This window comes from Lissotriton vulgaris, chromosome 1_2, assembly GCF_964263255.1.
Source record: "Lissotriton vulgaris chromosome 1_2, aLisVul1.2, whole genome shotgun sequence".
Classification (NCBI taxonomy): Eukaryota; Metazoa; Chordata; class Amphibia; order Caudata; family Salamandridae; genus Lissotriton; species Lissotriton vulgaris.
Window position 1 is genome coordinate 282,664,148 of NC_141686.1, and position 27,622 is coordinate 282,691,769.

The 27,622-nt window shown below is 43.9% G+C and overlaps 1 protein-coding gene across 1 annotated transcript; it reads right to left on the bottom strand.

Moving 5' to 3' along the window:
* Nucleotides 1-77: 77 nt before the first annotated feature.
* On the bottom strand, nt 78-27,622 carry LOC147736487 (uncharacterized). The gene is made up of 2 exons (XM_086952631.1): nt 26,314-27,622; nt 78-949 (listed from the first exon to the last, which is right to left on the bottom strand). Exons 1-2 carry the CDS (start codon nt 27,620-27,622, stop codon nt 78-80), a joined length of 2,181 nt encoding a protein of 726 aa, XP_086808757.1.

Sequence of the window (27,622 nt, forward strand, 5' to 3'; positions counted from 1 at the left end):
GGCTAATACATGAATGAAACTATAACAGAATGTAACACATCCCCCCCATTAAAGGGAAGAACAACCAAAAAGAAAAATTAAACAAAGTCTTGTAATGAAATTGGTCTTCTCCTGACTCGTGCATCATCTTTGATTCTAGAAGCTACAGAATCAGGGGAAAAGCAACTTTCTGTTTTAGCTTTATCTAAAATGACATGAGGCTGAGATTGTACAACATTTTGCATAGGACATTTCGCAACTTTACTCACATTCCAAACTTTGCCATCCTGAGTAATAAGAGAATTACTGAAAACCTTTTTCACTTGCATAGGCCTGCCATACTTACACATACCCTTGCTGATGATAGAAGGTTTTAAAATCCTGACCCAATCACCAACCACAAAATTATGCTCTTTGGTTCTCCATTTCCTATTATACCACAAAGCTGACTTGCTCTGCTTGCTACTAACCCTGTTAGCAATTTGTCCAATGTCCACTTCATCTTTTGCAACATCATTGTATTTCTCCTTAAACCACCAAGGGCAAATAGCTGAGGCAGGATCTCTTCCTTTAAGAAGTTTGAAAGGACTAACCTCCGTGGTAGTATGAGGAGTTATACGATAAGTCCACAATTTCTCTCTTAGTACATTTAACCAATTACTTTTCTCTTTAACCGCATCCACAATAAAACCTTTCAATACCCGGTTAAAGCGCTCAACTTGACCATTCTCATGTGGTTCGTAAAGAGAAGTCCGAATATGTTTGACATTACAACCCTTTAAAAATGTTTGCATCTCGGAAGAAACTAGTTGCACACCATTGTCAGACACTAGGGTAGAAGGAGATCCCTCTCTTGCAAAAACCTCCTTGAAAAAGGAAATAACAGCTTCTGAAGTAACCTTAGACACAAACTTAACCTCTGGCCGCTTAGAATGATAATCTATCATGACTAATGCAAAGCGAGAAGCTTCTGGTAAAATATTGAAAGGGCCAGAAATATCAAAAGCAATTTCACTCCAAGGTAATACCGGCCATTGGACAGGTTTGAGCGGTGGAACTGTACTTTAAGCATTTTGTCATTGTAACAACACTCATTACACTCCCTAACTGTGCGATCAACAAACCTGTCCATCCCTGGCCACCAAAAATCTAACCTTATTAAGCGTTTCATGGCTATAATACCAAGATGGGTCTTGTGAGCTAATTTAAGAATAAGTTCTTGTATACCAACCGGTGGAATGCATTTACCAGATTTGAAAAACAAATCACCCTCACACCATAACTCATCTGCCACATTAAAAAATGGAACTAAATCCTCTCTCAGACTGGTTTTATTGGGCCAACCTTCAAGAAGATATTTCCGCAACAAAACCAACTTTTCGTCTTCTTCTTGATATTTCAACCATCCTTGCTCAGTAATGTCTTGGTACATAGGTGAAACCAAATCTGATAGACCCAAAACGAAATCAACCTCCTTGAAGCAATTAACTTTGTCAACCGTACTCTCACAAGGTAAACGTGACAGAAAGTCAGCAGTGACATTCTTCTTCCCGGGAATATATTCCACGGTGAAGTTGTATTCCTGTAATTTCGATGCAAGCCGTGCAATCCTTGCTGTGGAGTTCCAACCTCCACCAACTGATAAAATATGCACTAACGGCTTATGATCTGTTCTCAGAACAAATTTACTTCCCCATACATAAATTCTAAAATGCTCGATAGCCCAAACACAAGCAAGCAATTCACGTTCAATAACCGCATACCTTCGCTCAGTCTCACTTAAAGTCCTGGAAGAAAAAGAAACATTCCATTCCATAACACCATCAGACTGGGATAACACACATCCAAGACCATATAGGCTTGCATCAGTTGTAATAATACACTTTTTCCCCATTCTAAAAGGTTTCAGCGTTGGAGAATTTACAATATCATTTTTAATGTCTGTGAAAGCCTTTTCTTGCTCCTTTTCCCAAATAAATTCACTACTTTGTCTTAATAGTTTCCTTAATGGTTCCATTTTGGTGGCGAAATTCACAACAAATTTACTGTAATACTCGCACATGCCCGAGAATGATAGTAGTTGTTCCTTATTGCTTGGAAAAGGAGCCTTGAGAATAGCCTCTACATTGGATTTTTTTGGAATTAAACCCTCACCCGACAAAGTATGGCCCAAATATTCCACAGACTTGCAAAATAATTTACACTTGTGTGCCTTGAGGGTAAAACCAGACTTTTCCAACCTAGTGCATACTTCATTTAAGTGTGTGACATGCTCAGTTTCATCTTTAGAAAATATCAAAATGTCGTCTTGAAAACATTTAACAAACGAATCAAGGGGCATATTATCAAGCCTGTGCGCTAAAATTATCGCCGCTTTATCGGCCGAAAACGGCCGATAAAGCGGCGATAATGGGCTTGATAATATGCTCTATGGAATTCCAATCGAAGCACATGTTAGATGTGAAGACATCTAACTTGGGCTTCGATTGGAATTCCACAGAGCATATTATCAAGCCCATAATCGCCGCTTTATCGGCCGTTTTCGGCCGATAAAGCGGCGATAATTTTAGCGCCAAGATCTCTAAAGATTTGGAACATAACCCGTTGGAAAACAGAGGCAGCAGATGCCAATCCGAAAGGCATTCTTTTATATTGGAAAAGGCCCATAGGAGTTATGAACGCTGTATATTTTTTAGATTCTTCAGTAAGTTCAATTTGATGGTACGCAGATCTCAGATCTAATGTGGAAAAAATCTGCGCACCATCAAAGAGGGAGACAAGTTCATTAATATTAGGAAGGGGGTGACAATCTATAACAATGTTTGCATTAAGTGCCCTCAAATCAATGCAGACTCTCAATTTTTGATCGGGTTTCCTTACTAAAACTATGGGCGAAACCCATTCCGAAGACTCGATAGGTTCAATAATGTTGTCCTTAAGCAAATCGTTCAACATTTCCTTTAATTCTTCTCTAACATTGAGAGGAACACCTCTTAATTTCTGTTTAACTGGGAGTGCGCCTTCCTTCAGCACAATCTTATGTGCAAAATGTTTTAATTTTCCCAACTGATCACAGAAAACTTTATCAAATTTGTTGGACCAGAAAGAAATATCATTTTTTTTAACATCAGTGGAACAAATGGAATTTAACATATCCTGTTCACTGCAAAGAGAAATGGGATCTTTAGCACGTGGATTTAAAGTGATGCCAAGTTCCCATTGGTCATGCCAACCCAGAACATTTGCACCTTTAACAGCTATATATAATTTAATATAGGCAGATCTTCCTTTAAAACTCAAAGGAACTTTGAAATAACCTTCAACATCAATTTTGTTTCCATTGAAACTTTCTGCTAAAATGTCAGATTCTTGAAAATTAGTAACATGACATACACCTTGTAATTTTTCATTGAAATAATCTCTAGTAATTATAGTCCAAGGGGACCCAGAATCCACCATAAGCTCAATTGCAATATTAAAAACATGAAAAATACATTTAGGTGATTTTTTACTGGTCAACATAATGCAACCAGTTTCGACAATAGAGACTACAAAACCTCTGTCAAGATTTTGTTCAACACATTCGCTATTGCTGGTACCTATAGATGAGACTTTAGCAGAAGTAAAGCTGTTAGAAGGAGGACGTGTTTGCCCTGTTCTTAATTGATTGTTGAAACGTCTATCTCTACAGACATTACCAAAATGTCCTACTTTCCCACAATTATTACAAGTTTTGTCAATAGCAGGGCAACCTTGAAAAGACGCAATATGTGATTTACTTCCACACCTGTAACAAGACATGGAATTATTACTAGAATCTGTCCTATTGTTGATACTATATTGATTCTTAACTCTTACGTGTGCAGGAATAAAATTTTTGTTATCAACTTTGGATTTTACAACACATACTTCTTCTTCAGAAGACGTTTTACCAGCATTGGAATTTTGTTTATCAACCACACCCATCCACTTTTCTGACAATTCAGTGGATTTAGCAATAGCAATAGTTTCCTCTAAATTTGGATCACCAATACACCATAACTTATCTTGAATTTTTTTGTTTCTAACATGAACAATTATCTGATCGCGAATCATTTCATCGGACATAGCTCCAAAATTACAATATAATGTGAGAGCCCTTAGAGAAGTAAGAAAATCATCAAATGACTCTTCCTGCTTCTGTGCCCTGGTATAAAACTTAAAACGATTCAAGGCAATGTTAGCAGTGGGTTTAAATCTTTTCTCCAATCTATTGAGAGCTTCAGTATATACATTCAATGTATCCCCACTACCCGTAGGGACAGAGAGTTGAGGTAAAGTTCTAAAAATTTCCTGGCCTTCAGAACCTAAACAATGTAAAAGGATACTTTTTTTTCTTTCAGCACCCATTCGTTCCCCATCAATAGCTCTCATGTAATTGAAAAACTCTTCTTTCCACCTAGACCAGGGCATAGGAGGATCACCCTTAATTTGGAGAAACTTAGCTGGAGGATCAAATTGCATTGTGAACAGAAAAGAAAATAAATAAATAAATAAATAAATAAATAAGTAAACAACTAATTAAATAAATAAATGATAGTTATAGACTGTATGGTAATTGTGATACAACTATGTAAATAACAATATGTAATTATGAATACACGAATTTGAAAAGGCTTGTACCAAAAGCTTTTCCTTAAATTGTAAAGTATGTATAGATATTTGTGTGGTAACACACGAGTTAATATGGAAGGAATGCAGGCTTCGCGTAGAAAATAATGCTCTGCCGGTGGTTACCAAGTCAGAAGTAGTGTAGCAGTACAAACTTCGTGTGAAGAAAATCCGATGCCGGTCGGATAATGTTTCCTTAATGCAGAAATCGCGTAGAAAATCCGATGCAGAAATCGCGTAGAAAATCCGATGCCGATTAAAGAATGCTTCCTTACACAGAGGTCCCGTAGCAACGCTGTTGTTGTCATACAAGATCTGTTGGCAGTGATTGGATGAACACGCTCACGTCAGCGTCGAAAGATCCAATGGAAAGCCTTGTAAGAAAGGTGCGCGTCTAAGCGAACGCGAGGAAATAAATAAACAAATACAGACTTCCTAAAGCCGACAGATATCGGTAAATGACAGGAAATGCAGATAAAACAGCGAAACCTCCGCGATAGATGACAGGAAGAATCGGCAAATGCAGAATCAGTAACCAGAAGGATTTCCATGCAAGAGCGCTCAGAAAGCGGGGCTCGAGCGAGGATAACGTTGTAGGCAGGTAACCAGGCAACAGTATTTGAAGAATGCAAAGTGAAGAATAAAAGTTGGAAATAACGTGAAAAGTTTAAAATTGCGCAGGATGACTTCCAACAGTAGTATTTTGAAAAAGAGGCAAAGTAGAAGTTTCTTACAGCAAAGTTGTACAGGAATAGAAGTCCAAAATAAGTACAATCCAGAAATGTGGAAAAAATTATAAAATTGGGTCCAAAACTCCGCTCCTGTGCTGTAGATGGCTGGAGTAGGTTGTCCTCGTCGCCAAATTTTGTAGTAATCCAGAGAAAATGTTGAATTTTAGTAGTTTATGTAACAGCACAGCATAAGGTCCTTGTACAGCTAGATCAGGATTCAACTGACATAAAATGCAGAATGCTACATGAAGAAAGCTCTGTTGAGAACTTGGAATTTGATAAGAAACATAACATGTCTCATGCTATTAAAGGAACAGTCTAACCAGGCTAATACATGAATGAAACTATAACAGAATGTAACAGGGGGGAAGGTTGTTTATGTGCAGGAAGGTCTCCCTTCCTGCACGTAAACAATCTCTGAAGGCCTATTGAAACTTCTGTGTGTGGTGCTTAATGCAGCACACAGAGAAGTTGCAACACAGCATTTTTTTAATAATTGTTTATGTGCAGGAGGCAGCACACATGGAAACAGCAAAAACGAGGAGAAATAAAGCATTTCTCCTCGTTTGGCCTGTTTAAGACCAGGTTTTCCCTGGTCTTAATTTTAGAGCTGCCTTCTATTTACACTGCCCTTGAAAATAGGGGGCAACACCAGAATAAATGGGTGTTGCGGTGGAACACCCACTGCAACACCCACTGCCCACCCCTTTCACGCTAAGTACAGCATGAATGTGGGCCTTATTTACAAGGTGGTGTTAGGCTTAACGCTGTCTTGTTAATAAGGTGAGGCCCCTATCGCGATCACAACGTCACCGAAAGTGGCCATAAGGGCTTGTAAATGTGCCCCTAAGTCAGGGCCGGACTGGCTGTAGCAGGCATCGAGCGTTTTCCCGGTGGGCCGCCAGGGTGGGTGCCGGGTTTGAGCTCCTGTCAGGCCATTATTGTTACCTGGGACCTGCAATATTGGCCCCCGTTAACAAAATCGGCCGAAACTGGCCCTGGAGAACAGCTCAGGAGCGCCCCCCCATCGGGGCTGGCCGAGCTGTTTGCCAGGCCCGGTTTCGGTTCCCAGTCCGGCCCTGCCTGGAATGCATAAAGGTGGGCACACGGACCGCTTTAGAGAGAGCCAAGACAGTGGTCTGGCTTGAGTCTACGAGCCGGAGCACAAGTCGAGACAGCAAAATATGTCAATCAGGTAACAAAAGTCATGAAGAATATGATAAAGAGTCTCTGAAATGAAAACAATGGGCCCGATTCACAGAACTAACTTAAGACAAAATCCTAAACTTACTACTTTTGGTATTCACAGAAGTTAGGATTTTGTCTTAAGTCTGTCTTAAGACAAACTTAAGACAAAATTCTAACTTCTGTGAGTACCAAAAGTAGTAAGTTTAGGATTTTGTCTTAAGTTAGTTCTGTGAATCTGAGGTGCCGGGGTTTTTAGGAACCCGGTGGTGACAGGGTATAACACCCGAAGACCTCTGAGTTCTCCCTGTTCCGGACCACAGAAACACAGAGTCGTCTAGGTGAAGTCAGAGATCGAGTTTTATTGGCTGCAACCAAGTAACAAGTGTCCTAGAAGTACAACAGCACGGGATGTAGATTCTCAGGAGACTGTTCGTTTTTACAGAACCTGCATTGGCTCCCTGTCAACAAAAGAATCACCTTCCGTCTCCTCACCCACGCACACAGAGCCCTACACGATCAAGGCCCGAGCTACCTCAACAACCGCATCAACTTCTACGCTCCCAAACGCCATCTCCGATCAGCCAGTCACGCCCTCGCCGCCGTCCCCCGCATCCGAAGAACGACAACAGGAGGAAGGTCCTTCTCCTACCTGGCCGCCAAGACCTGGAACTCCCTCCCTCCCGACCTGCGCCTGACCCAAGACCACCTCTCCTTCAGGAAGAAGCTCAAGACTTGGCTGTTCGAGCAGTAGCAGCACACCCCCACCCCCAAGCACCTTGAGACCCTCCGGGTAAGTAGTGCGCTCTATAAATGTCTTTGATTGATTGGTTGATTGATTCCTCTTTTATACAAAAATAACAGCTGCAGGCAAGAATTCCTCAGTTTATGATACGGTCATATACATATTTCCACAATAAGGCAAAAAGCAAAGTCATGATGGCCAACCCATATTTTAGATGTCCAGTTTGTGATACATGACCCAGCTCAGTCCAGAACTACCATCAGATATCGACGAAACCCCAATAAAATCGGGCACCTCCTCATCGTAAAACCAGCCATAAACAAGAAACATGGACAGGTGTATGTGTGTGGATAACATGGTTTGTATGTAGTGAATGGTTTATGGCATGTTGTGCCTTGATACTATCTTACTCGGCCACTGGGCGAGGGACTGCCCGAACAGGTTTGGCTGGAGGCAGTGGAGTCAGCTCGGCCAGGTCATGAGGGAGTCAGCTAAGGTGGACGTGTCCTTTCAGATCAAACTCGGCCTTAATCAATTGACTATATGAGGGCAAGCTACAAGATGGATGCCGTTCACAAAATGGAGTCTGAGGGTTCGAGACGGAAACCATGATTTAGGGGTGATAGCATGAATCAATCACGACGCAAATGCATAGGGATGATGTCCTAATCATTACCGGTCTGCCGATACCAAATTCGTCATGGTACAATGATATTTTGTGACACGAGTGTTGGACCATGGTACCCTATTATGGCAGGGTCCAGATTTTCAGAACCACAGTCCCTCCTTTTGCCCTCATATTAGGCAATAACTCATGCTAGTCTGAGTCCACATCTGTATTCATGAAGTCATGGAGATGCTGCTGTAGCATCATCCTGTTGCTCAATTCGTCCCTTGACACAGGCTTCCTTACACATGATGTAGCACAGAGGCCACATATTGCAGGAGCGCACTGCACAAACAGGCAGAACAGGAACAGAATAGCTAAGATCATCCCAATAAATATCAGAATTTTCCATCCCCAGGCAGATATCAGTTCCCAGAACCACCCTAGCAGGGACCAGTCCCCTTTATCCATGTGAATGGAATCAGAGATTTTGTGCAGTTTGGAGATGGCCTGGTACACAGTCGGAGCATTATCAGGGATGAAAATGCAGCAACTGGATTGGATCACTCTGCATACCCCACCACGGTCTGCAAGTATGACATCTAGGGCAACCCTATTTTGAAGAGTCATAAGTCGGTCCGACTGGAGCTCAGCAGTCAAGTTACTAAGGGCACCGGCCGTTTCAATCACGGCGGATTCAACTATCCTCGTCAATTGGCGGATGTTCCTGCTGTTCACCATAGGCCCCCAAAACGGCAGAAAACCCTTTGCGAAGTCTCCAAACTCTTGACCCGCAGTGTCGTCTTGACTCACGACACCCCTAACTGTCCTTGTCCGATGGTAATCTGCCTCGGCCGTGTAGGTGGGTGGCAGCAGAAACTAGAGAAAACATGTGCCCGAGAAGTCAGGGGGCAACCATGTATATGCTCTGTCGTGGCAGACGAAGTAGGTACCCTAGCTGCTAGGAATGAAGGGGAGGTCTGAGATGAGAGAACATAGGTCTCAGTACAGACACTCTTCCCTAACTGGGCTTGAGGGTTGTTGCCATTTCCCTGCAGACATAGATGACCTTGGTGGGGTACTATCCAGATTGGGGAGGATTTCTTCGCCTTTTGACTTTCAGCCAAGGAAATTACATACTTAGTTATATTCCATCGACTGTATGGTATAAGCTCATCTTTGGGAGTCGTTCTAACCGTGTCGATATCTCTACTCATATTTCTGATTCCTGCCACTAGTGCCTTGTTGTTTGAATTTTTCCCTGGAACATATGGTTCAAGGGAAAACAGGAACATGGTCTGGAAAGCCCACAGAGAACCAAAATAACTAAATGGCAGGACAAAATACGGAATACCCTTATCTGTGGTGTGTGGCATAAGTCCACATATCCAACAGTTCGTAGTGTTCATTACAGATTGGTGCTGATGTAGGAGTTGGACGAATGAATTATTTACAAATTCTAATCTTCTGGCAGACTCGTGTTCAGGTAGGGGGTGAAAGGAATGCGGGGAAATAGTAGGAGGAGGTGTGGGCTGAGTGTTGTGTATGAATGGAACACGAAAAATGAACAGAGCATAGCCAATTAAAAACATTATTATGCTACACAACATTAAAATGCATATTACTAGAAATCGTCTTCTTGCCATTACAGTGTATATTTTCTTTTCAAAGTTCGTAGATCTAGCAGGTCTCTCTACCCTCGAAAACTCCATCCTCTAGTTGCTGCCCGCGGTGGGAGGTTGATTCTGCTCAGGGGTGCTTCCGTTCAGTCCAGGGTAATTCCCTTAGACCAACCAGAACCGTCGACCTAAACGTCTCCAGCTGCACTTCCCAAGACTGGCAACCGCGACCCTAGCAGCAGAACTGGATGGCTGTTCGAAAATCAAAAATGAGCAAGTTCCCTGGGCGAGAGAGCTGTATAATCAAAAATAGTTCTTGGGGAAAAAAAACCCCTTATTAGTTTATTTTTATTAGTTTGTTTTTCTTGGCCTCAGATTATACCGTTGTTTCCCAGGTATGGTGTGATCTTCAAACAATATTTCAGGTTCGGTAGTGTCCAACTTCATTGACGGTGGCACAAATCCTTGCAGAATACGATCACTCTCTTTATCGGTACCAGTTCCTTTCAATTGTGCATCGCTGAAGGGTGCAAAGCGTGGTACGGACTCTGTTTCAGAGTCAGCAATTCCCTCCTGGATCCACCGGTCATATGGAAGGGGCAGCGGGACCCATTTGCAATGGGCGCCGTGCACCCAATTCCTCTTGCCGTGGACACGAACGGCGGAGCGGGTAGTCAGTAGGACTTGAAAAGGTCCGGTCCAGCGAGGCTCCTCGTTCGTGGTACCCTGGAAATTCCGCACTAGGACCCAGGAGCCTGGTTCAATGGCGTGGCCTGGATCATCAGATGCTGGCGGAGAGGAGCTGTGGACCTGTTGGTGTAAAACACGAAATTTAGTTGTCAATTCGTGCAAATAGTTAAGCAGTACAGGGTGCTCTATCTCACTTAGTTTCTTGGGCCTTGGCATGCCCCAGATATTGGCTGGGCGGCCAAACACAATCTCGTGAGGGCTAAGTCCTAATCTAGAATGGACAGTTATTCTGGTAGACAGGAGTGCTAAAGGTAGGGCGTCAGGCCATTTAAGACCTGTACTGGCTTGGATCTTGGCCAATTTCAGCTTTAACGTGCCGTTGTAGCATTCTACTAATCCAGCTGATTGGGGGTGATTTGCAGCGTGGAATTTCTGGTGTATGCCTAGACACTCACACACTCTCTTCATCACTCGACCCACAAATTCACTTCCATTATCACTCCAGACGATTCTAGGCATACCAAATCTAGGGAAGAATTCTTTGACAAGGGCTTTGGCTGTGGACAACGCAGTATTGTCCTTAAGGGGATACGCTTCCACCCACCTGGAGAAGGCGCAAACAACAACAAGCACATATTTCAGATTGTTGCACCTCTCCATGTGGATGAAATCGAGCTGCAAAACCTCGACCGGATACGTTGGAGGCGAAAAATGACCAGCTGGAGTTGGAGTTCCCCTACCGGGATTGTACTTCAAACACACCATACAGTTCTTGACCAAGTTCTCTGCACATTTTGGGATGTCACTATTCTGCCATACTGGGGCCAACAACTTACAGATTCCTTTCACGCTGATATGAGCCATCCCATGAGCCATTGTCACCACTGCAAGTACATATGCGTCGGGTAACAGCCATCTTTGATGCTCTGACAATTCGACCCAACATCCATTCGCATCCAATCTTCCCTTGCTTTCTCTCCATTCATTCACCTCTTTCTCAGTGGCCTCGGACTGTATGGGCTTCACACTTTCAATGGTGTCCTCACACATACCCACATCAGCAATCCATCTCGCAGGACCCACAACATACATTCGACTCATTGTGTTCCTTGCAGTCTCTTTCGCAACTTCATCTGCAAATGCATTCCCACGACCAACATCATCTTGAATCTTTCTGTGTGCACTGCATTTCACAATCGCAATTTGTAGTGGCATGCCTTCGTAGAACTTGAAACGCATACGGAATAATTCCTTCATTTCGCGGTTTGGATCATTTGTCTCCAAATCTTCGCAAAGATATACAAACATCTCTTCGAATACATATCTCTGAGTGGGTGCATCCCACTGACGGAAAACTTCCATAACAGACTGAACATCATACTTTACAGTATCAGTAACCCATTTCAGTGCTAACTCATTCAGCACTACTCTTTCCTCATAATCGGGCAGTTGACTACGCAACTGTCTACGTCCTGTTTTAGGGGTCGTTTTAGGCGACCCAAAGAAAGGTGAGAACAGACCAGTGACAGTACTTGCCACTCTCTGTCGAACAGAAGGAGAAGCTTGCGGAGAGGCAGATGTGCCAGAAAAGACAGGCTGATGTAAAGAGGAAGTCGAGGCAATGACAGAGGAAGTCGAGGCAGTGGCAGAAGTAGTATCACGATAAATAGTTGGAGCAGTAGGCAAAGTAGTAGAAACAGCAGACGGAGTATGTAGCAAAGGCGGCGGCCCTTGAGAGGGCTGCGCCGGAGAAGTAGGAACCAGCTGAAGAGGGGCTGGTGTTTGTGTAAGAACTGGAGTTCGTGCACCGGGACGCGGTATAACAAAGCGCTTCGGGGTGCAGTAGCACTTGGTGCATATGGAGGTGGTGAACTCAGTAAATGGGACATTAATTGATCCTTCTCTGATGTCTCTTTCGAACCTTGTCCTTCATGTGGTAACATTGGATAGCATTTATCTATTGCTAACTTCTTGCTTCTGAGCATTTGTTCACTCTCTTGCTCTTCCTCATTATCCCTGTATGCAACGGCGGCTTGCACCATTGACATACCTCTTTTATTTTTCTTAGCTAATTTAATTTCTTTCTGTTTGGCTTCTTTGCGCCATAAGCGAAAAGAGTCAAACATCGCCGGCCGGGCTTTCTTCTTGAACAGTTTGACCTCGAAGTTATCTAAAATTTCTGCGTCAAAGCTACCATATTGGGGCCATTTTAAAACACATCCTTTCTGGTGTATTTTATCCATACTTCATTATATGTGATCAGACCTACTCCATGCTTTATATAGAGCTCATATGTTGGAGTTCCGATCGGAGGAACCGGACACGAATCCTCTAGTCGGGAGTCCTTACTACAACCAAGACAAAACAAGTTTCCAAGTCTGCTAAGACCAGGCATCTTCGCTCACTAGTCTAGCTTCAAACTTCAAAGGATTATCGAATACGATATTCTCGTGAATACACGAATCCCTTGGTTTTGGCGCTTGCAAGTTCCAAACAATGTGTATCTCAAGGATACCAAAACTAAGAACAAACGAAGGACTGGGAGACGCTCCACTTATACTTAACTGAAGTATTGATGATCGATGACGTCACTAGAAGACTTGTCTATTGTTTCTCTTTACGAAAGGATCACTGGGTCCAAAACAGGGCGATAGTCAGGGCAGCAGTCCTTCGTAGCCGTCGGGACGCGGGGAACCTCGCAGCAAAGACCTTCGGAACCACGTCGACATACAGGGGTCGCTGAAGTGGCTGGCCGTCCTCTGGAATTTTCACACGAAGCTCCTCACGAACATCTGGCTTGGACCGTCACCGCTTGATACCGCCCGAGTTGGGCGCCAACTGAGGTGCCGGGTTTTTAGGAACCCGGTGGTGCCAGGGGATAACACCCGAAGACCTCTGAGTTCTTCCTGTTCCGGACCACAGAAACACAGAGTCTTCTAGGTGAAGTCCGAGATCGAGTTTTATTGGCTGCAACCAAGTAACAAGTGTCCTAGAAGTACAACAGCACGGGATGTAGATTCTCAGGAGACTGCGTTTTTACAGAACCAGCCTTCTCCTTTTATACAAAAATAACAGCTGCAGGCAAGAATTCCTCAGTTTATGATACGGTCATATACATATTTCCACAATAAGGCAAAAAGCAAAGTCATGACGGCCAACCCATATTTTAGATGTCCAGTTTGTGATAGATGACCCAGCTCAGTCCAGAACTACCATCAGATATCGACGAAACCCCAATAAAATCGGGCACCTCCTCATCGTAAAACCGGCCATAAACAAGAAACATGGACAGGTGTATGTGTGTGGATAACATGGTTTGTATGTAGTGAATGGTTTATGGCATGTTGTGCCTTGATACTATCTTACTCGGCCACTGGGCGAGGGACTGCCCGAACAGGTTTTGCTGGAGGCAGTGGAGTCAGCTCGGCCAGGTCATGGGGGAGTCAGCTAAGGTGGACGTGTCCTTTCAGATCAAACTCGGCCTTAATCATTTGACTATATGAGGGCAAGCTACAAGATGGATGCCGTTCACAAAATGGAGTCTGAGGGTTCGAGACGGAAACCATGATTTAGGGGTGATAGCATGAATCAATCACGACGCACATGCATAGGGATGATGTCCTAATCATTACCGGTCTGCCGATACCAAATTCGTCATGGTACGATGATATTTTGTGACACAAGTGTGGGACCATGGTACCCTATTATGGCAGGGTCCAGATTTTCAGAACAACAAATCGGGCCCATTTTATTTTACCAACATTTCCAAGAGTCTCCATTAAGGAAATACGATTATATGACTGAACTGAGTGACATTTATTTAAAACAATATTTTTTAAACATTTAACATTAAAGAACACTCTCATTCCTGGACGTCTTTACCACAAGGTACAAAAGACAAGTCAGTTTTTCTTGTTTTCTGCTTATTTGGCCTATACTGTTATCAAATATGAAGCGTGAGTGTTTTACATTGATTCTATACAAGTTATGTTTTTGTTCAATGTAGATCCTGAATGTGCTCTCAAGTGGATGGTGAAGGGAAATGATGTTCCGTGGATCACACAGTTTGATTCAAGTGGCGAAGCTGGGATTTGAGCCGAATTTTCCTGGTTGTAAACAGTGCAATTAGACCACTGTCCTTTTCTCTTCTGCTTGGCATCAAAGGTGACACATAGTAACAGCACATGTCTCTCTGGATCCGCGCTGCACATCCCATGTGTCTCCTTGAAGGGCTGTAACCAAGAAGTGAAACTCTGTGGGGCTCCAAGACTGGTTCCAACTATTGACCCATTCCAGTCATTGAGGGGTTAACGCCCACTCAATATTTTTATGTTAATGTCACTACCAGGGCTTTAAGTGGGATGAAAAAACTGGGGGAGCTCTCAAAGGGGCGTGGCCAATGTAATTAAGGGCGTGGCTTAAAAACACACAAGTTACATACCTATAACAAGTCAGAACTATTGGCTTTGTCAATGGTTGTTAGTTGCTTAACCTCATGTGTGCTCATGCGAAGCTCAGCTGGTCATGAGGCACGGTGGCCGTGTGCTCATGACGAGCTGAGCTCCTCATAACGGTTGCAACGCTCGCACGCGGGAATAATTCCACTGCTGTGCTGAGCATTTGGAGGAAACGGGTGTGGCCGTGACGAGCTATGCTCGTCATGAGCACAGCGCCACCGTTCTTCGTGGCGAGCTGAGCTTGTCACAAGCACCGGGGTGCTGTGTGCGCCCCCCCTTCCTCCAGCACAGTGGGAGAATTACCCCGGCGGTGAAGGGGTTAAGGTAAATAAGCAGCAACTATGGCTTGTATATAATATTGAAAAAGCTTTCACTTAAAGCCCTGGTGACACCACGACAATTTTGACACTTAAAAGGATTTCCCTTCCCCTACAACGCTCACCTGGCATGACGTCATACTCTAACTTCGACACTTGTGAGAAGTGTGAGCTTGTGCACATCGATGCGCCTGCTGTCACTGCAGTCCGGAAAAAAATGGACCGCCTGTGCCAGGGCACAAAACAGAGCCCGATAGAGACCCGTTTCGAAGCCCCCTTTAAAAAACTGCTGGTGCTCAGACCCGTGAGACCCGGCCGACCTAAAAAAGCCCTGTCACTACCATCTCACCTAACTTGACAAACAAATACTTTAACCAATGGCCACCATTAAATGATTAACAAAACAAAGGAAACAATGTTTGTTCCACAGGGTAAACCCTGACCCTATCCCTCATTGTTCCTACATCCAAGTGCCCTTCATGCACATTAACCCCTCACACTCACACCTGAAGACTCCTCTGTTCACAATAAGCACTACGCAAGCGTCATGTGTTCCATGAAAAAAACTGCAGGAACTCATGATCTGGAAAAAGCAAATACCCCTAGTATGTGGGGTGAAGTAAAACCTGTGAAATGTAAACGGAGACTGCAGTGGTGACCTTAAAGGTTTTAGTTCTACTCTTAAGATATGGATCAGTGTTTTTGTCTGTAAAGTTAAGGACATGAATATAGGTCGCTGTAGAGATCATTTCAGGGTCAGTTATCCCACACCACAACCTCTCTCCCCCTTGTGGGGTGAGTGCAGACCCTGCTGCTTGGAAGGCACCGTCCCTGCAGTGGGGTCTCCCTCTCATGCGCTGAGGCTGGATGGGAGAAGGTGCACCTCATGCTGTTTCTGCCCTGGCCAGCTCACTGTCAATATGTAAATGACATGGGGTTGGCCCCAGGATGTGCGCTTAGTGCCACTGCACCCTCTGGGGATCTGCAGGAGCAGTGTACACAGGCTCACAAAGCTGGAATTAGGCCTTGGGCAATGGCCGACTGCCCACTCATTTAGGGAAAAGCAGCAGCCCGGTGTCATCATTTGATGCTTCATATCCAGTGCGGCAACTCAGGTCTCCGGGTTGAGTTGATGCATTCAATTAGACTGACACTTTGTATTTGTACTTTTGATGCATGTTGATCTTGGATCTATTTGGACCGGATGTATGACGTTACAACGCATGCTTTTACCACGCATGCCTTTACAACACGGTTTTTACAACGCATGCCTTTACAACGCATAGTGCTTTGGGGCGCTGGATAGTGAATAGTTTAATTTACTATTCCAACTCCAGTCCCCGTGGATAGTAGGGAAGGTGTTGGATAGTACATTAAACCTATTCCCTATCCGAGAGCGCCCCCCAGCGCAATGCGTTGTAATGGTTTGCATTGTAAAAGTTGTGTCGTAATGGTAGTGCGTTGTAAAAGTTTCGTTGTAAAGGTTGTTTACCATTTGGACCATTGTAACATTGACTTCTTTAAATTGGAGTCAACCATTTTCCTAAAAGCATATAGTCCTGATGATGGTCTTGTTTATTTATTCAATTAAGGACCGAAACGTCAATGCAATCTTCTCTTCTCGCTTCACACAACATAATATTGCGCCAAACCACCAACTATGCAAGCAACTGATTGTTATGGACACTACAACTATGCAAAAGGGGATTAGTACCTATATGCATCTCAATACCGGATATTGAATATCACTCTGCTATTGGACATGCATGTGCATTTGCTACAACTGATCCCCGTATGTTTGAAGTATTGAAATGACATACTTATCATTATCAATCAAATAAAAATGTTTACATGAACACCTGCTTTATTTTAATTGATGTCTAATCAAGTCCACATTTATTGTATTATTAAGGTGTGCTATTTCTCCACCTTTATGAAGAATGTATTGCAATACCTGAAATAACTAAGGACTAGATGTATCGTGTGCCAGTCGCAAATGGTCCAATTTGCGGAAAAATGCATTTTGGTATGTATCAATCCCAAATTGTGATTTGGTAACATATTACTGAATCATAGTTTGGAATTGCGAATACATACAGATTCGGTATTGGCAAGGGGCGTGCTTAGGGCGTACCTTCCTAATACCAAATCACAATGGTATGTAACAATGTTTTGCGACTGATATGCGGTCGCAAAACTTTCGCATTTTAACCACCTATTTCATGTACATATTCCCCTTTGAGAATGTTAATAAAAATATTTTTTAAGAGTAGGCAGTGGTCCCATGAACTACTGCCTACTCTTAAAAAATGAAACTGCAAAGTTTCTGTTTTTTTTTAAATGCACCCCGTTTTCCAAAAAGGAAAACGGGATGCATGAAAAAGAAAAGATTGCTTTATTAACCCCCCATTCACTGATGCCATTGTAGACCTCATCGCACCCTTGAATGAATAAATGAATGAATTGAGTTCTTATGTAGCGCAGCTGCCGCCCTACGGGTATCCTGGCGCTCAGACCTGAGAAACCAACCTAAACATCAACCGATAGGATAAAGGGGAATAGAGGAGGGCTAGAAATCGTGCCTAGTAAAGAGCCAAGTTTTCAGGCTCTTTCTAAACTCAGCCAAAGAGTTGGCTTGTCTAATGTTCTGAGGCAGCTCATTCCATAGATGAGCTGCTACAACACTGAGAGCCCTCCCCCCCATCCTAGAGCGTCTAACCCTGGTAGTCATCAATAAATTTGCACTGGAGGAACGGAGCCGCCTCTTGGGATTGTACCAGGCAAACTTCTCCTGCAATGGGACAGGACCCAAGTCATGTGCTGCTCTGTAGGCAATGCAAAGTGATTTAAAGTGAATCCTTTCTTTGATGGGCAGCCAGTGAAGGTCTTTCAAAGCCAACGTTGAGGAGGACCCACGTTGCCTGTTTAGCACCATCTTCGCTGCCGTAGACTAGACTCTCTGCAGCCCCTGAAGAATGTACTGCAGTGCTCATAGATACAGGGAGTTGCAGTAGTCCAGCCTACTCAGCACAATATTCCTCATTACAAGTGAGCGCGAGTCTTTGGGAAGTAGTGAAAGAATCTGTCGTAGCATGCGCATCATTGAAAGGCACACGCTGACAGTCTTGTTAGCCTGGGACTCCATTTGGAGTTTATCGTCCACCAAGACTCCCAGGTTGAGTACTGTTTTGGCTGGAACCAGAGGCTCCTCATCAGGAGTGAGCCTGAATTCCAGAGGTAGATGTTGGGACATTCTGGCCGTGGGGCAGTATACCACCTCCGTTTTCCCCCCATTAAATTGCAAAGAGTTTCTCCTAAGCCATACCACAGTCTGGCGCATGCATTCCTGGAACGTATCCATAGATACTGCTTGTTTTCCCTCCAGGGAAAACACCAATTGAGTGTCGTCGGCGTAATTGACCAGGTCAATGGCAAAGATTAATAATGGGGAAAAGGGGCTGTAAATAGATATTAAACAATATAGGACTAATCGCAGAGCCCTGCGGTACCCCATGATTGACTGGGGACTTTCTGGAGGTGAAAGGTGTCATACGGTCCGATTCACAGAATGAACTTAAGACTCAATCCTAAACTTACTCCTATTTTGGTATTCACAGAATGCACTTACTACTTTTGGCATTCACAGAATGAACTTACTACTTTTGGTATTCACAGAAGTTAGGATTTTGTCTTAAGTCTGTCTTAAGTCTGTCTTAAGTTTGTCTTAAGACAAACTTAAGACAAAATCCTAACTTCTGTGAATACCAAAAGTAGTAAGTGCATTCTGTGAATACCAAAATAGTAGTAAGTGCATTCTGTGAATACCAAAATAGTAGTAAGTTTAGGATTGAGTCTTAAGTTCATTCTGTGAATCGGGCCCATAGTCACCATCTGCTGTCTTCCCGATAAGTAGGATTGGAGCCATTGAAGGGCCTGTCCTGACACCCCTATCCTCTCCAGTCTTTCCACCAGTACTGCATGGCTCACCGTATCGAATGCGGCTGACATATCCAGTAATACTAGAATGGTATCATTCCCATTGTCAGCACGCATTCGTAGATTGTCTAATACGGTGGCCAAAGCAGTCTTGGTGCCGTGACCTGGACGAAACCCAAATTGGTCCCTATCCAGTAGATGGTTGCCTTCCAGATAACATGAAAGACTTTTGCTGACTGCTTTTTCTAGGATTTCTATTGGGTATGGCAGGAGGGAAATAGGTCTAAAATGTCCTGGTGTCTTAGGGTCTAACAAGGGTTTTCTTAGTAGAGGTGTCACTACTGCCTACTTCCACGCCTCTGGAACTATTCCTGCTTCCAGGGATTGGCTGCAAATTTGTCCCAGCCAGGGAAAGGTGTCTAGGCCAATGGTTTTCCAAATTTTGTTTGGAAGAGGGTCAAGTGGAGAGCCAGAGGACACACTATTGGCCAGGTTGTTAAAAGAATCGTCCGTGAGGATTAGAAAGCTGTCCAAGGAGGTATTCGCCTTTGCTACTTCCTCCGGCCTCTGGATAGTATTGTCCAGGTCGCTAATATCATTAGGATGAAGATCTCCGACAATTTTAGCGATTTTATCCTCGAAATGGGCAGCTATCTCCTCACACAGTTCTTGCGAAGCAGCAACCTTGTTGCTCATGCAAGTAGTGGCTCTCCCATCCATTGACTGCATCCTACTCGGAGACCTCAACTTCCGCCTGGACAACCCCAGTGACCAGAACACTACCACCTTCCTGGTGAACCTCGACAACATCCGACCCGAGCAGCTAGTCACTGCACCAACCCACATAGCCGGACATACGCTCAACCCCATCTTCTCCGACAGTGGGAGCTTCAACTACAGCCACACCCGGGAACTTTCCTGGTCCGACCATCATAGTATATACATCACCCCTTCACCATGCCCACCGTACACCACCGCCGTCATCAACCCTCCCCCCCAGCCGCAGCTGGATCAAGGCCATCAAATAACTTTTCGGTAACGCTTACAGATGCCAGCATCGCAGCGCGCAAAGTCACCCGATGGCGTTTCAACTGCGTCAACATCCTGGCAGCTCCTCCCTGTCAGTGGATCGAGCATCTGGAGGTCGATGGCTGCCGGGGAAGTTGACAGCAGACACCCTTTACGCTAAACTAGACTCTGTACAAAGTGATGCATCTAGGCATATGTGTGATCTTGTGAACCCCTATGCTACATTATACCTGCGTCAGGTAGGATGTATGCAGAGTGGGCGTTCCCACGCAACAAATCCTCGTAGGAGTGGCGCAGTGAAATCTATGAGATTTTACTGTGACAACTCTAGGACGCCACTGCGTCAAAACCTTACGCCTGCATCATGGCGGGCGTAAGGTTGATGCTGTGTCATAGGGATACTACAACAAAAGGTATCCAGGAGTCACAACCGAGTGTTTTTACTCTAGACTGACCACCATATGACTTACAGGTTAGATTGTGAATTAAATAGTGTTCATGTGTGAAAACCATTCAACTACTCATACACCAAACATGCAACCAAGGTAGGAATTTTTCCCATCAGTTGCCGTTCTGTACCACCACTATCACATCATTTGGGTCCTCCTTACCCAGGAGTTAGTACAAGAGAACAGTCACACTATGTGGAGTGTGAAGACGATGTGAGTGAGGGGACTGATGTTTATTTGTTTCGCTGGGTGGTATCGGTATGGTGTTGAAATGATAGTTACAACTGAAAGAAAGCAGTGCAGTGAAAAAGAGTGATAGTGAGTAAAATTAGGTGGAACTGAGTAGAATAAGTGCTTTATTAGTTTCTCTCAGACCCCCAAGTCTAAAAACAGGTGAACAGTGAAAAGTAGATTTAACAGAATATCTACTAGCAAGTGGTCGACATGTTTCTGCATATAAGCGGAAGTTATCCTATGCATTCATCAGGACCTAGATGTTGCTACTGCTTGCATGATTTAGTGATAAGGAGCTAAATAAATAAATAGAAATAAATAGAAGGGAAAAATTTCACCTGGATGTCAGGTGTTGATTCTCCACCACAATCCAGTATTTGTGGGGATGGCGCCTCACCAGAATAGCCCAGAGGGACGTTGGGAGACACCGACGGAGAGAGCGGTGCTCCTTATTTACCTGAGCTGCAGCCAGGTGAGGTGAGGCGCCATCCCCACAAATACTGGATTGTGGTGGAGAATCAACACCTGACATCCAGGTGAAATTGTTCCCTTCTATTTATTTCTTTAGCTCCTTATCACTAAATCATGCAAGCAGTAGCAACATCTAGGTCCTGATGAATGCATAGGATAACTTCCGCTTATATGCAGAAACATGTCAACCACTTGCTAGTAGATATTCTGTTAAATCTACTTTTCACTGTTCACCTGTTTTTAGACTTGGGGGTCTGAGAGAAACTAATAAAGCACTTATTCTACTCAGTTCCACCTAATTTTACTCACTATCACTCTTTTTCACTGCACTGCTTTCTTTCAGTTGTAACTATCATTTCAACACCATACCGATACCACCCAGCGAAACAAATAAACATCAGTCCCCTCACTCACACAGTCTTCACACTCTACATAGTGTGACTGTTCTCTTGTACTAACTCCTGGGTAAGGAGGACCCAAATGATGTGATAGTGGTGGTACAGAACGGCAACTGATGGGAAAAATTCCTACCTTGGTTGCATGTTGGGTGTATGAGTAGTTGAATGGTTTTCACACATGAACACTATTTAATTCACAATCTAACCTGTAAGTCATATGGTGGTCAGTCTAGAGTAAAAACACTCGGTTGTGACTCCTGGATACCTTTTGTTGTAGTAAGTCTGATGTTAGGGGCATGGGTCCAGTTCAGAGTCTTTAAACTAGCCCTTAGACCCTCATTTATATAGTGTGTTTTGTGTCATAGGGATAGTCTGCCCCATGCATCATGCTTGTGACAAAATTGCAGCAATGCATGACTCTAGCGCCGAGAAATATGTCAGGAATACTGACATATCTGTAAATTCTTGAGACATGGAGTGCCGTACAGTAAATACGGCGCAGTGAAAAGTGTGCCATCGCTGTTTTGTTGCAGTGATGCAACACTTTTCATGAATGAGGCCCAGGACTGTGCCCTATCTTATTGTGGGGTGCATTCCTGAGCTTTTGTTTTGGCGCGGGGCAGAGCAGCAATAATCTTTGCTGTGCTGTCCAGCACCAAAACCTCTGAAATGAGGCCCCAAGTGTTTGCACCAATTTTAAGACCAGTTATTTTCTGGTCTTAAAAACTGCCTCTAACTGAACTTAGATGCAGTTTTTGGGGCTTTGCACCAAACAAGGAATTCTTTGTAAATATCGTGAAGTGGGGTTAGTAGCAGTTTTTTCACAGGAACGTCCAACTTGCATCTCATTTTGGTTAACTCTTGCTAACAGAAGTGGAGATCTTTAAAATTCATGTTTTCACCGGACAAGTGCTGCTAACTTAGCAGCAACTTGTAAATAAGGCAATAAAAAATAGCCACCGTAACGTCAAAAAAATGTTGCTATGGTGGCGTTAAGTCCTTGTAAATATACCCCCATGTTTCAACCTCTGTGACCATATTGAGAGGGCAATTCTTAAGAGCCAGTAATAAAAGCAAACCTGGAGATGCAGGTCATGAATGGCTAGAAGGAGCTTGTACCAATAAGGTGAATCGTTGGGCCACACCCTTGGAAAATGGCTGACCCCACTGGAGAATGTTAAGAGGCACGCTACGGCGGTTCAGTGCTGAGGTACACTACGCCAGCTCAAATGCTCAGGTGATGGTGTGCCGTGCTGGTAGTGGATAAGGCTAAATACTGCAGAATTTCTTTATACTTTTTGGTCAAGTAAGTACTTTAAAAAGAATTGTTTAAGATTAACACACTTCATGTGCCATATTTGGACGCCCATGTAGCTGACTGGCAAATGTCCTGGAAAGGAACTCAACATGTCAACACAGTGGAAGCAACCTTGGTCCTGGTGAAATGATCCCTCAAGCCTTCCGGAGGCTGCCTCTTAGTCAATGTGCAGCAGTTGTTCGTGCAGGGCACCGTCCAGTGAGAGATGTTCCTTTTTTGGATGGATTTTCCCCTCTTCGTTCTGATGTAAAAACAAGAAAGGACGAGGAACATTTTTTTTAAAGTGAGAAGTCGAAAAGGACTGCTGTGTAAAGGCTCAAAGGGAGTACACATCAAGTATTTGAGGACCAGGTTAAGATGCCACTGCGGCATAAGAAAGAAAGGAGGAAACAATTGTTGAAGTACTTAATAAAAAACAAAGCATCACAACAGGTGATATAAATAAAGAGGGCTGGTCCAGCAACCGTAAAAACGAACAAAGAGACAAAAGCTACCCTTTGACTGTGCCCAAAGCAAAGCTTTTCTAGGTGGAGAAAAAACAAAAAAAACTAAATATCAGATAATTTTGCCTGTAGGGGGGTATTTTAGCAAGTGGCACACCAGACCACAAATTTGTCCCAACAACAGGCCAATCCAGATTTCGCTCAGGGATACTTGACTGCCAAGATGACATCAAAAAACTCTGGAGGAAGGTTCAAAGGTATTCAGCTGCTGCTGCTCAATTTCTAAAGCATGAAGGTGGAGATTGTGGAGGGCCGGGTGCAACACCCTGCTTCTTAGCCGCAACAGCAGATCCTCCCAGAGGGGCAGACTAATCGGGGGACAGATTTGTATGCCCAGGGGCTCTGGATACCATACTGCCGCTGTGGATCCTGATGGCTGCAGCCAAGCTGGCAGACCCGACTCGCCTCCCGTGGGCCTCTGGCCGTTGGGTCCAGCCTCGGATTTGTGGAGGGTGGATTTGTTGCATTCTCCGTGCTCACTTGGAGCTCTGGACTTTGGGGCGCGGGTGAAAGAGCCCACCATTTTGAACATCGTTGTGGGATGAGTGGGTAGGACTACCCCTCCACATCCCTTGGCTGACGCTCTGCATTCCGCTCCATCCCGCTGCACCGGGAAGGGCCTGCTACAGGGCGGTCCGGAGTGGAGTCCGCTGAGGTGAGACGCCAACACAATCCGTGCCAGTTGATTACTGTTGTATCTTATGTCTTCCTGCTGCTCAGCTAGAATGCATGTGTTGTGGAATGTTGGATGGGTGGAATGATAGTGGTTTGTGAATGTCAGTTGGGTGAGGGCTGAGCAGCAGGACAGCTGCTCCTGATGGGGTTATCATTTCTATCTTAACAACTTAACTTAATAAAGTAACTTAAATATTCTATCTGAAGTATCCATCTTCTTTCTGATTACATCATTTGGCGATGTTTTGATGGAGAATCCATGCGTGCAAATTAAAAGATATGAAAAGCTAAGGAGTACTGTTAAGAAAACGAGAAGAGAAGTTCAAGCTTGAAGGGAAAGGAAACTTGAAAAGTACATGAAAGGAAGTAGAGCTCCGCACATAAAGGTAAGTTGGAGGATACTTTATTCCAGCCAGTCTCAGGAACTCCCCAGCAGCAACTGCCAAAGAGAGAACATAACAAGCAGAACATTCCACGCAGGGAATGTTCATGTACAAGGTTCCCAAACATGGAACCGGAACCCAACACACCTCCCCTCCATCAATATAAAACAGAGACAGAAAATAAAAGAAGAGATGATCGAGACAGGAAAAATAAAATAAAAGGGAAACAGGAAAACAAGGAAAAGAAACAAGAGAACAAGATATACTAACCACAAGCAATTGTAAATCTTAGTCACAAAATAAACAGCAAAACATTTGTCTATTGCATATAATAATCATGAAATCTGGCAGGTAAATGTTTTGACCTAGATGACATCCTCTTAGAAGGAACGCAACCTGGAAGAACGACAACCCCTTTATCCAGAACATCAGCGGACACTCCAGCAGCAGGGGAATGAGTGCCCAATCTGCAATTAACCTTGTCAACCATGGGTTTAGGAACAATGGAGATACACAATTTGTTCCACACTCTGCCATCCATCAATACCACCACACGCTCTTTCACCTCAGACACCCTTTTAGGAGAAGAAAAACGAGATTCGCCCTTGTGAAAAAGACCAGGGGGCAGATTTATGAGTTCTGGCGCATCTCTGCAAATCAGCAGGGATGCGCCAGAACTGATGCGTCACGCAATTCCCTCCTTGCGGCACCACAGATGAGCCGCATTTACAATGCGGCGCACCATGGTGCAAGGAAGGGCAGATGCGTGACCAATGTTCCCTCTAATTTTTTTCCTCTGTGTGCGTCAGTGGAGGGTCTCTGTGCGCTGCAACCATGGCTATGTGCGCCAGGAACCAAACCGCGCGTGTCTGCGGCGCCAAATGGCACTCCAAAATTTTACTTTAAAAAGTGAAAAGATAGTGCATTTTCACACATACAGCGCCACAATAAGGGTCTTAAGGGCAGTTTGCAAATTGGATATGCACACCATGACATGAATTGGTTACACTGGCAAGTACACTTCAAGTTTAGAAAAGCACAAGACTTCAATGGTGGTACCATCATAAGATTTTAATAAATATACTTAACTAGAGCACAGTTCATTGGGTGGGGAAATGTTGCAAGCCTATACAATATCTTATATACACAGTAAGGGAGAGGGCTGTTCAGACAAGTCAAGTGGCATCACTAGATGGGTGACAGGGTTGCTTCTCACGGCGATCCTTGCCATTTTTCCAGTGCTGATAAACTCGGTCTAGGTCAACTTTCCCATTCAGGAGGTAGGCCTTTGTCCTCATCAGCATGTCCAAATGCTTCTGCTCTAGTCTATTCCTCAATTTGCTCTTGATAGTATTCATGAGGCTGAATCCTCGTTCACAGTCTGCACTAGATGCTTGAAATGTTGCACAGACATCAACAAGCTGAGACACCACACTATACTGAGCAGCATTGCGCACAGTGAAAGTCACCATGTCTTGAAAGGTGGTAAATAACCCCCCCTTAACATGTTCTGCCACCACATATTTATAGTCTCTGTACTGTCGAACAACATCTTCTGGTGTTTCACAATCACCCAGGGCCAAGACATTTTTATACTTTTCAACAAGTCTTTCAATATTCTCAGTCCCAAAATCAAAATGCGATTGTGTGGCTATTGCCTGGATCTCAAAACTTGCCCATTCTTTTAGCTCACCTTCAGGGAACCTTTTTTGCATGTGCTCACAAAGAAGGGAAACAAAAGACAAAATAGGCCCACTGTCAAACTCTTGCCTTTCCTTGTACAACACCATCAGCTCTCTTACATTGCTGCTCCAAAATACAGTGTTCCCCCAAATACTGTTGCTTAATTTGGCCAATCTTTGCTCTTGCATACTGTACGGCTTCAACAGTAGTTAAAGAACTTTTTTGGAATAGTTTGCACAAAGATGCAAATTCACCCAGAATGTCATTAAGTACTGCAAGGGAAATATGGTAGTTGGAGTCCGATAGTTTTTTATAACAATATTTAGCAATTGGATCATTCTCCTCAACTTTCTCATGCTCAAAGTACTTAAGAACAGTCTCGTAATTACGAATTAGTGCACCAACAGCAAAATGCCTTGAAAGCCACCGGACTTCATTCAGTGGTCGAAAAGAGACAACTTCACATTCAGTGACCGATGCAATTTCATCCAGCTTGGACTTCCTTGCAGGAGATCTGGAGAACACAGTGTAGACAGTCCTCAATAATGTCTCCATCTCTTTAATCATTGGAACCCTCTTCCAGGCATCATCAATTCCCAAATCTTCTTGATGTGCGACACAATGCTGCTCAACTAGATGAGGAATGGATTGTTTAAGGCGAGTAGCAACACCATTATTCTTTCCCAGCATCACAGATGCACCATCAGATGTGAACATGACCATTTTCATGAGGTCCAGTTCATTGGCAGTGTAGAATTCTTTCACGGCAGTAGTGATAGCCTCAGTATTACAGCTAGTCAGCTTCACTATGCCCCCAAACTGCGTTTTGTGCTCAGTTGATGTTACAGGTCGGAACTTGAAGTACAGGATGAGCATTTTTGTAACAGAAATATCTGTGCTCTCATCAATTATCAAGGTGTGATACAAAGCTTGCCGAAGTTCTGTCATAGCTTCACAGCGTATCACGCTATTGATGGCCTCAAGGAACTCAAAAGCATAGTTCTTGCTCCTCCAGCTGTCTGGTATCTTCACATACAAAGCTAAGTGGTCATGGATGTCTTGTACAGATAACATTGAAGTGTTCATCTTGATTGCCAGCAACACGTTGTTGATGAGAATCTTTATCTCCTCAGGCATAGATCTTTGGCGTTCAACTACTTCCATTCTATTTGCTTTGTCAGTGGCAGTTTCTGTCAGCATTGCCCGTACTCCAAAACCAAACCTGGCAGCAGCACTTCTGCTTCTCAATATCACCAAGGCAGACTCATGTACTTTGCTAAGTAGATGGCGTTTCATGTAGTCCAGTTTCCAGCCATCACTCCATTTCTTCCCTGTGGAAAAGTCCCCAACAATCTTGGCTTCGGCACATGCTCTGCAAATCAAGCCCACATCTGGACTGTATTGAAATAGTTCCCCGAGTTGCATGCGGACCTTGCTTCGTGACTTCTGTGTCTCAGCCTCCACAATTTCCTTCATCCACTCTTCCTTGAATACAAGGCAACATTTCTTCCTTTGTGGTGAAGCACTGCACTCTCCCGAAGTTACAGCTTTGCGCTTGAACAT

Coding starts and splice junctions, on each gene's coding strand:
- LOC147736487 (XM_086952631.1), bottom strand. CDS start 27,622: ATGTTCAAGCGCAAAGCTGTAACTTCGGGAGAGTGCAGTGCTTCACCA. Junction 950..26,313: donor AGTACTTAATGACATTCTGG/GTGAATTTGCAT, acceptor ATATTTTACCAG/AAGCTTCTCGCTTTGCATTA.